The 10270-nt window shown below is 41.5% G+C and overlaps 1 protein-coding gene across 3 annotated transcripts; it reads left to right on the plus strand.

The window, feature by feature from the left end:
* The first annotated feature begins 1874 nt into the window (after positions 1 to 1874).
* On the plus strand, positions 1875 to 7786 carry LOC307000373 (uncharacterized protein). 3 transcript variants are annotated; one of them, XR_013798023.1, is made up of 7 exons: positions 1875 to 3118; positions 3211 to 3543; positions 4084 to 5874; positions 6215 to 6301; positions 6397 to 6483; positions 6642 to 6697; positions 6800 to 7785. XR_013798023.1 is itself a non-coding variant. In XM_079615929.1 (6 exons), exons 1-6 carry the CDS (start codon positions 2884 to 2886, stop codon positions 6995 to 6997), a joined length of 996 nt encoding a protein of 331 aa, XP_079472055.1. In that variant the 5' UTR covers positions 1875 to 2883; the 3' UTR covers positions 6998 to 7786. The 3 variants fall into 3 exon arrangements, 1 of the variants encoding a protein (XP_079472055.1); XR_013798022.1 differs by having other exon boundaries at positions 4084 to 6301; XM_079615929.1 differs by lacking the exon at positions 4084 to 5874 and having other exon boundaries at positions 6800 to 7786.
* Positions 7787 to 10270: the final 2484 nt, after the last annotated feature.

The raw sequence follows: 10270 nt of genomic DNA on the forward strand, positions 1-10270 counted from the left end.
ACAACAACAGAACATGCGTTAACTGCGCTTCTTCTCTCCCGTTTTTACTCACTAGTCTTTTCTTCTAACAGCGCCCCCAACAGTATACATATTTTCTGAGGCTTTCTATATTTATACCCTTTTCATTTATATTAGTGCAAATTATCTACAATAAACAAGGAAATGAAATAAATTAAATAACTATTTGAGGTCATTACACATGCCAGCAACATGTGTCCCTTGTGAGAGGATTTTTTCAAAGGCTGGAGAAATTATCTGTAAAAAAAAAGAAGTAAGCTAAGTCTTATAATTTCTTAATATTAAGAAATTAATATTTTTGAATAAAAATCTCTAAAAAAGTGAGACATTGTGGCTTGATTTCTTTTATTAATATTCATTTTGCAGGACCAAAATAACATTATGCACAGTGATGAGCCTATAGGTTACAAGCGTCACATATTAGAAAAATACAATAAAAAAATTTTTTTTTAATGGCTCGTCAAGGTTGTTTCAGATCAACACATGCACATGATCACACCACTAGGTGTCGCCGTGGAGACGGGTGTCGGATTGATTCGAAGCCTCGACACTATATGGACCATTTGGTTCAACTGTGTCATTGCTTCACGAAGCCTCGATCTGCCCACCACTACTGTCCTGTACAGTTCATCTCCAACCCTAATCAAACACACCTGCCTTTAATTTTCAAGTGATCCTGACGTGCTCTGAAGACCTTAATTGGTTGCTTCAGGTGTGTTTGATTAGGGTTGGAGATGAACTGTGCAGGGCAGTCGATCGCCAGGAGCAGGATTGGGCACCCCTGGTGTAAACGATAAACCGTGTATACTCAGACTTTTATTAAATAAACTAAACTCGTACCGCCATGCTGGATTGAAAGCTTCATTGAGGCTTCATTTCCGTTCTAATTAATCCGTATTGCGCAAATGGTGCGCAGAACCGTGCTCCTCGAATGCACTCTCAGGGGATTCCATATATAATTGGTTGAATGGTAAGCTCGCATCTGATTGGCTAAAGAGTACGACAGACCCGCGTGGGTCAAGAGCTCTGCCAGGAAAGTCTCAAAAACACACACACACACACACACACACAACCGAGGCGATTCACACGTGAATGACGATTGCACATCCACATTCAGGGATAAACTCGTACATTTTAAACACTCAAAGGTTTATGCACACAGTTGTATATCTACGAATTGTGTTTTGCATTTGTGAAATGTATTTTATGAATATATAATTTTATTTTGCGCATGTGAATTGTTTTTTGTGGGGGAAAAAAATTTCCACGCACGTGAGGTTTTTTTGTGTGTACGTGAATAGGTTTCATACATGTGAAATTAGGCTTGTTTGAGATGAGCAAAATCTGCGCAGAACCGATCACCGGTGATCACCGCGAGATGCATGCCGGTTAGAAATGTGTCCGACTGCGTTCCGCCTGGCTCTGATGTCATGCTGACGTATGTCAAAAATCTCTCGCGAGCGCAAGGCACACCTGTCGGATTCTGCAGTCGCGCGCAGTTGCTCTCCACCGACTGCGCGGTTCAAAAGCATGATGGGAAACGACTTGCTGACGACACAGCTTAATGCTCATTGGTTTAAACAACCGTGATGTATTGTTCTTTTTTTAAATGTTTGAATTTAAAACTCTGATTTCGTGTTTTTATGTGTATAAATTATGTGTGAGTATTCCCAAACTCTCTGACAGTGCGATCTCTATGGATTATGTGATTATGTCATTTTTGTAAAAAAAAAAATATATATATATATATATAGGCCATATATAAAAACACGTCTGTAGTAAAGAAACAAATGATTGATAAACACGTAGCCTATTTGGAGTGGGATTGAATAAGTGCTTTGGGTGTCTTGTTCATTATATTTATTTTCATATAAAAACAACAGAACTTAAATTACATCCAGTTTATTACCAACACTGTGCACGAGCGTGAATTCCGTGAATCCCGCGATATCCATCTTTGATCTCACAGGTGTCAGATCCACTGTGAGAAGAGAGAACTGTCCGGCTTGCCTGCGCTTTTTTCACTCCTCCCCTCACTGCAGCCGGCTACTCTCGCATACAATTCAGGCGAGGCAAGGCGCATCTCAAACAAGCCTATTGTCTAAGCATGTGTGAATCAGGTTTTCTGCGCGAATTATTAATGAGTCTGATCTGTCTCCAAACTACACCACATCAGGGAAATGACGCTCTCCTACAGTAGGTGCATTCGACAATGGCTTTTATAGCCCGTACAATTGATGACATTAACAATGCCCAGCCCAACCACTTGACTCAGGAAATCATGCCACATGTGCGTTTCAGTTCCAACAATAAGCCTTTTCTATCAAGGCTGGCTAATGCTGAAAGTCGAGTCTGTCCCGTCGTATTTCTGGCATAAGTTTTAATTCGCTTCAGGGCTGAGAGTGTCTGCTCGACAGAAGCAGTGGACACAGGGATAGTCACCGCTAAACATGATGATCTACAGCTGACACAAGCTCTCACACAGATTTTTGAACGAAATCAATAAGATCAGCGGGACTTTTGCCTTCAAAATCAGTGTTGGCATAACGTCACATTACAGTCAGTTCTGTTTTTACCTGTTTTTACCTGGACAGATCGATAGAGATCCGTGACTCTGCGTATGCTGGATAAGGCTGAAGAATGCCAAAGTAATATTGAAATGCCAATCCTCTCATTATGGACACTAATGTCATTTTTAGATCATACTGACACCAAGTGAGCAAATATTCAGGTTATGTTTGAATTGGTGCTTGTTGTATCTTAGTTATGATCAGTGATTAAATATATTTCCAGTCATAAATCTACTTAAAAGACTGAATTTATTTGTGTCTGAATAATGAATAAATGGAAGATTGAATTTATTCCATGAAGATTTCAATAGAGGGAGCTACAAACACTGTATTTCATAGAGAGAGAGAGCGAGAGCGAGAGAGCGAGAGAGCGAGAGCGAGAGCGAGAGAGAGAGAGAGAGAGAGAGAGAGAGAGAGAGAGAGAGAGCAGCTCTTCATAACACAGGCCACCAGCGGCTCACAGATAAAGCAGAAAATGATCCAGATCTGTGATCATAAACTTCTCATATTTCTGCTGCTCATCATCTCAGGTAAGAGTTTATTCTGTGTTTCTAAAACAGTGCCTGTTCTCAATCAGGTCCATGTTTGCTCTGAGCTGAGTTTCTCTCTCTTGTGTGTTTAGTCTTGGCTTCTGGGATGAAGGAGATCTTCTCTGGTTATGAAGGAGGAAAAGTTGAAATACGTTGTCCCTATGAGTCTGGATATGAAAAAAATAATAAGTATCTCTGCAGAGGAGAGTGTATAAGCCCATGGAAAGATAAAGACATTCCTGTTAAATCAGGATCTCCAGCTAAAGACGAGAGATTCTCTCTGACTGACAACACGACGGCCAGAGTTTTCACCGTCACCATCACTGATCTGAGAACAGAGGATGCAGGACAATACTGGTGTGTTGTGAGGACAGGATATCTACAACTTGATAAATACACAGAGATTTACCTGGAAATGAAACCTGGTAAGTCAGAATATTCAGTATGAGTGAAGTGGACATGCACATAGATATGGTGTAAAACACAGATAATCATAACTAATATATCAGTAACATTAGAGAGATATGTGTGTGTCTGAGAGAACAGTGTATCGCGTGTTGTAAAGATGTAAAGAGAGATAACAGAAACCACAGTATGCTCTGTAGATGATCATGAGCGAGTGTTCACACCACAGCAACACACACACTGACCCGCATCACTTCCTGACACATCACATGACACGCGGTTTCAGTTATGTGGAGAATGTGGAGCAAAAAACACAACATACATTATCTGTAATAAAATATTACAGATATTTCTGTAGTAAAATACATTTTCATTTTATATTTTATATTTATTCCACTAGTGTTTGTTAACAGAGAAGCCGTTCACACCAAAACAAAGCTGACATGATTTAAACTAGATTAGATTAGATCTGATAAAACAGCCGATACTGTCACTGTAACAGAGACTCAAGGATGAATGAGAATTTGGGACACTTAAATCTCTGATTTATGCTCTGATAGTGTTTCGCATGTTTGCTGTGACTGGAGATCATCTGAACATCTCATGTCAATATAAAAGTGATTTGAAGAACAAGATCAAGTTCATCTGCAAAGACAGCGACCCGTCGCTCTGTGAGAGATCGGCTGTCAAAGTTTCATCAGAAACACACCGTACCGGCAGATTCTCTCTGAGAGATGATGAACCTGCAGGAGTTTTTACTGTGACCATCACTGATCTCACACTGGGGGATTCTGGGATATACTGGTGTGGAGCTGGAGAGAGAGGACTAAAGAACAAGTGGATTTCAGTGACACATCTGGGGCCGTATTCACAAAGAATTTTAAGGCTAAAAGTAGCTCCTAACAGGCGAATTTAGGAGCAACTCCTAAAAATAATGGGCGTGTCACTCCTAACTTTAGGACTCCTCATTTTTTTCACTAAGAGTAATTCACGAAGCATTTTAGCCCTAAAAGTAGCACCTAAGTCTGGGACAGCTTAAAAGAAGTCGAGAGGACTCCTAGCTCACTAAGACCTATTCACAAAGGATCTTAAAATCGCAGCGCGACACAGTGTGTTGGAGACAGCCAATGACACGGAGTTATTACAAAGACACCGCCTTAACCGTGAGGGAATACTGATTGTTGTGGATCTTGTGAGGGATGCAATAACAGCGCCAACTAATCGCAACAACCCAATCAGTGCCGAATTAAAATGTTTGATAACACGTCGCTACCTGGCAACGGGGAAAATGTTTGTGTAATGCCGACGATCTAGCGATATCCCAGCCATCGGTAATGCAGATCCATCCACCAAACCATCAATTAACTCTGCAGACCCCATATTATCCGACAGTTCATAAGTTTTCCTTTGGACATTCGCCAACTCCAAAGAAACAATTAAAGCCAGCTTTATGGATATTGCCGGTGTGCCCGGAGTGGTCGGTGCAATAGACGGATCGACACATATTAAAATAATTGCACCACGTCAGGATGAGGAAGTTTGTGAATAGAAAGAAAACCCACTCCATCAATACCCAGATTGTGTTCGATGCAAACTTCACAATTCTCGATGTTGTATCCCAGTGCCGAATTTCCCTTTTATTATGTTTTTTTTTCCCCAGCACCAACTGGGCCAGCAGCAGTAACTGATCCTGCGTCAGTTGGGCTTTCTTTTCCGTTTTGGCGAGTTCATAATCCACCGTCATTCAACTATTACATTACTTCAATAGGAGCAACATTTCCTTGCTTTAAGTAGGCCTAGTCTATTTAGGCTAATAGGATGTCAATTAACCAAGCAAGTGTTAATGCAAGCGTCATTTTTCATTATTAGGCAAGTAACGGTTTTCATTAGGCTACCTTGATTTAATTTAATTTAATTCATAACTTTTCTCCATCTCTCTCTCTGCCTTTTTAGAATTACACTTCACTGGGGCCTGCACAAACATGTCATTATATGCATTTCGATGACATTACTATTATTATTTTGTGTAGGACACAGACATATTTAGATGTCGTAATTCCATGATTTGGTGCGTCTGTGTTATGTTTCGCATGATGGCTCTGTCATCTAACAACCAATCACCGTGATCATTGCGAGGAAGCTCGTGCATGAGAATTGACGTCATCCATAGCAACGAAGACGCACTCTTAGTTTAGGAGTTGTCATTTTTCCTTACTAAGAGTAGGTCTGAAAGGCGTTGTGAATAACTTTTAATAGAAAACTCCTAGCTAAAACCTTTTAGTGCGATTTAGGAGTACTCCTAGTGGTAAGATAAAATTCTTTGTGAATACGGCCCCTGATCTTTAATAATGGTAAGATGCTATCAGCCTTTTTACATGGCTAATAATGATGTCTTTAACTAGTGAAAATGCTAAACACACATGGCTGGTCACACATACACACACATACACCACTGTATTCACACCACACCCTTGACATCAGTGAAGTGTTACTAACAGCTGTGTCAAGGGAAAGTTTGAAGTGGTCACATGATCTTCTGACACAATATGAGACTGAAATGCAATATATGCAAGCAAACAATCTTAGTTTTTTTTCTCCAATAACTGCATAAACTACAGACTGGCTTTTAGATTGTTAATGTCATCATCTATAGGTTATGTATCATAAACCCAACGATCATTTGTGCTTCAGACACATCAGCAAGGATGTCACATAAACCAACCACAACAGCTTCAGATCACATGACTAAACCAGCGACTGAAGATACTTCATCCATAGGTACATATTCACTTACAACAATCCGATTCTCCAGATTTCCTTAAAAACAGGACATTCGGGATTATTTTCACCTGTTTTTCGTGGTTGTTCAACAGTCATCATTATGCCGGCGGTTATGGTGATACTGGTGGTGTTTGGATTCTCATTGTTTGTTTATTTCAGTTTGAGACAAAAGAGAAAAGGTAAATCTGTCTTTCTCTCTGTCAAGACACATCATTTTACATGGTATAGAAAAGCTATTTTTCACCTTATATATAACATTTTCATAACTGGACTTTCACATCTTTGTCAAATTAAAACCCTTTACTTAATTTTGTCCCAATCTGGTGTCCCGAAACAGGAGTGTGGATGAAAGGTGTCGTTCATTTCTCGGCTGAAAACCTGCTCACTGAAGAAGTGAGTTTCATTATGTTTGAGTTTGTAACCGTTAGTTTGTGGATTGTAATCATCTTTCCTGTTGACCATGTCCTCGCTCTTCTCTTTCTTCTCTTATTTCAGGCCACACACACTATCTGTCATTATGAAGAGGTCATGTGCACACACACTCATGCTGGCTTCAGTTCTGGCCTTCCAGTGTTTGGTGAACACAACGCCTCTGATTCTCTCAGCTATTCAACGGTCATATTTCAGACTTCAGGTCATTCAGACAGGACTTCAGTCGGGCAGGGAATACATGCAACTGGTAGTCCACGATGACCTTGTACAACTGAGTCAAACTGTTTGGTTAAATGTCTGAATCCATGAGCATTTTCACCGTTAAACATGACACACAGGCAGTGGAACGAAAAAAGAAAAAAAACTCAAGATCTAGAGACATATTTTTTGAAAGTTGAACTTCTTTTAACTTGAGCTCCACGTTTTTGGAATGGCGTGCCATAAAGCGAGACACGAGCAAAACCAATTAGGGATTAAAGACGCCCGTCTTGAGTGTGTTTACATTGAATACCATGACAATTACAATGTCACAGTTGGTTTTGGGTTGTGTTATCACTGTCATGTTTCATGTCTTATATTTTGTAATGTGGCTCAGTCTATGTTCCTGGTTTTGTCATGTGATCATGTCATGTGCTTCCCTAGTCTCATGCGTTATGTTCTCATTGGTCGTTCTGGTCAAGTGTCCTGTTTGTCATTGGCTCATTATTTGATTGATTTCAGGTGTTTCTTGTCATGTGATGAGCGTGTGTGTGTGTGTGTGTGTGTGTGTGTGTGTGTGTGTGTGTGTGTGTGTGTGTGTGTGTGTGTGTGTGTGTGTGTGTGTGTGTGTGTGTGTGTGTGTGTGTGTGTGTGTGTGAGTGTGAGTGTGTGTGTGTGGAAATAGCCCTCATTTTGCCATTATCTCGTCTATCTTTAATGTTGTTTTTTTGCTTAGTGTATTTATAATTAAGTGTGTCTTTGTGTCATGTTAATATCAAGTCAATGTTTTGGATTACGTTTTGTCACTTTTAGTTGATCTTTGAATAAACTGCACATGGGTTCTCAACTACAACTTGCCTCAGTGGACTACGTTACAAACACCTGTGACTAGAAGTCTTGCCATGTTATTTAAAATAAAACGATACTGATACATCTTTTTTATTTCCTTTCCAATATTATGAAGTAATCATATTTAATTAATCATTTAATTCATAATTATTTCCTCTACCTGAAAACATGACCCTCTAGCTGTGGATAATCAACTAACATGTTTGTTTGAAGGCTCCACATGAGGGCGCTCACAGGACGAGTGCAGAATGAATGGAGGTCTATGGAGCTATACCCCTCACAATCCACTTTTCTCAGGATATAATTTTTTTGTCTAGTAATTTGAATGTTGTATTCGAAAGGAGATGCTAAGAAATTACACATTGCTGGGTGTTAGATTTTTTAGAGTCACTTATTTGCTTTAAAAAGTCTTTTAAAATGTCAAAGACGTCATACACATCATACGACCAGAGATACTGCTTTACGGCAATCCTTCAGTCACTTTGTGCTTTCTTTTCTCTCGAGACATCGACAACACAGTGGACACAGGTAAACACACAACACAGCGGACACAGGCAAAAACACAACACAGCGGACACAGGTAAACACACAACACAGCGGACACAGATAAACACACAACACAGCGGACACAGGTAAACACACGACACAGCGGACACAGGTAAACACACAACACAGCGGACACAGGTAAACACACAACACAGCGGACACAGGTAAACACACAACACAGCGGACACAGGTAAACACACGACACAGCGGACACAGGTAAACACACAACACAGCGGACACAGGTAAACACACAACACAGCGGACACAGGTAAACACACGACACAGCGGACACAGGTAAACACACAACACAGCGGACACAGGTAAACACACAACACAGCGGACACAGGTAAACACACAACACAGCTGACACAGGTAAACACACAACACAGCGGACACTGGTAAACACACAACACAGCTGACACAGGTAAACACAACACAGCGGACACAGGTAAACACACAACACAGCGGACACAGGTAAACACACAACACAGCTGACACAGGTAAACACACAACACAGCTGACACAGGTAAACACACAACACAGCGGACACTGGTAAACACACAACACAGCTGACACAGGTAAACACACAACACAGCGGACACTGGTAAACACACAACACAGCTGACACAGGTAAACACACAACACAGCGGACACTGGTAAACACACAACACAGCGGACACTGGTAAACACACAACACAGCTGACACAGGTAAAAACACAACACAGCTGACACAGGTAAACACACAACACAGCTGACACAGGTAAACACACAACACAGCTGACACAGGTAAACACACAACACAGCTGACACAGGTAAACACACAACACAGCGGACACAAATAAACACACAACACAGCGGACACAGGTAAACACACAACACAGCTGACACAGGTAAACACACAACACAGCTGACACAGGTAAACACACAACACAGCGGACACAGGTAAACACACAACGCAGCGGACACAGGTAAACACACAACACAGCGGACACTGGTAAACACACAACACAGCTGACACAGGTAAACACACAACACAGCGGACACAGGTAAACACACAACACAACGGACACAGGTAAATACACAACACTGCTGACACAGGTAAACACACAACACAGCGGACACAGGTAAACACACAACACAGCGGACACAGGTAAACACACAACACAGCGGACACAGGTAAAAACACAACACAGCGGACACAGGTAAACACACAACACAGCGGACACAGGTAAACACACAACACTGCTGACACAGGTAAACACACAACACAGCGGACACAGGTAAACACACAACACAACGGACACAGGTAAATACACAACACTGCTGACACAGGTAAACACACAACACAGCGGACACAGGTAAACACACAACACAGCGGACACAGGTAAACACACAACACTGCTGACACAGGTAAACACACAACACAGCGGACACAGGTAAACACACAACACAGCTGACACAGGTAAACACACAACACAGCGGACACAGGTAAAAACACAACACAGCGGACACAGGTAAACACACAACACAGCGGACACAGGTAAACACACAACACAGCGGACACAGGTAAAAACACAACACAGCGGACACAGGTAAACACACAACACAGCGGACACAGGTAAACACACAACACAGCGGACACAGGTAAACACACAACACAGCAAACACCGGTAAACACACAACACAACGAACATAGGTAAACACACAACACAGCGGACACAGGTAAACACACGACACAGCGGACACAGGTAAACACACGACACAGCGGACACAGGTAAACACACGACACAGCGGACACAGGTAAACACACGACACAGCGGACACAGGTAAACACACAACACAACGGACACAGGTAAACACACAACACAGCGGACACAGGTAAACACACAACACAGCAGACACAGGTAAACACACAACACAGCGGACACAGGTAAACACACA

This window comes from Phoxinus phoxinus (assembly GCF_949152265.1).
Source record: "Phoxinus phoxinus genome assembly, chromosome: 6".
In the NCBI taxonomy this organism is placed as follows: domain Eukaryota; kingdom Metazoa; phylum Chordata; class Actinopteri; order Cypriniformes; family Leuciscidae; genus Phoxinus; species Phoxinus phoxinus.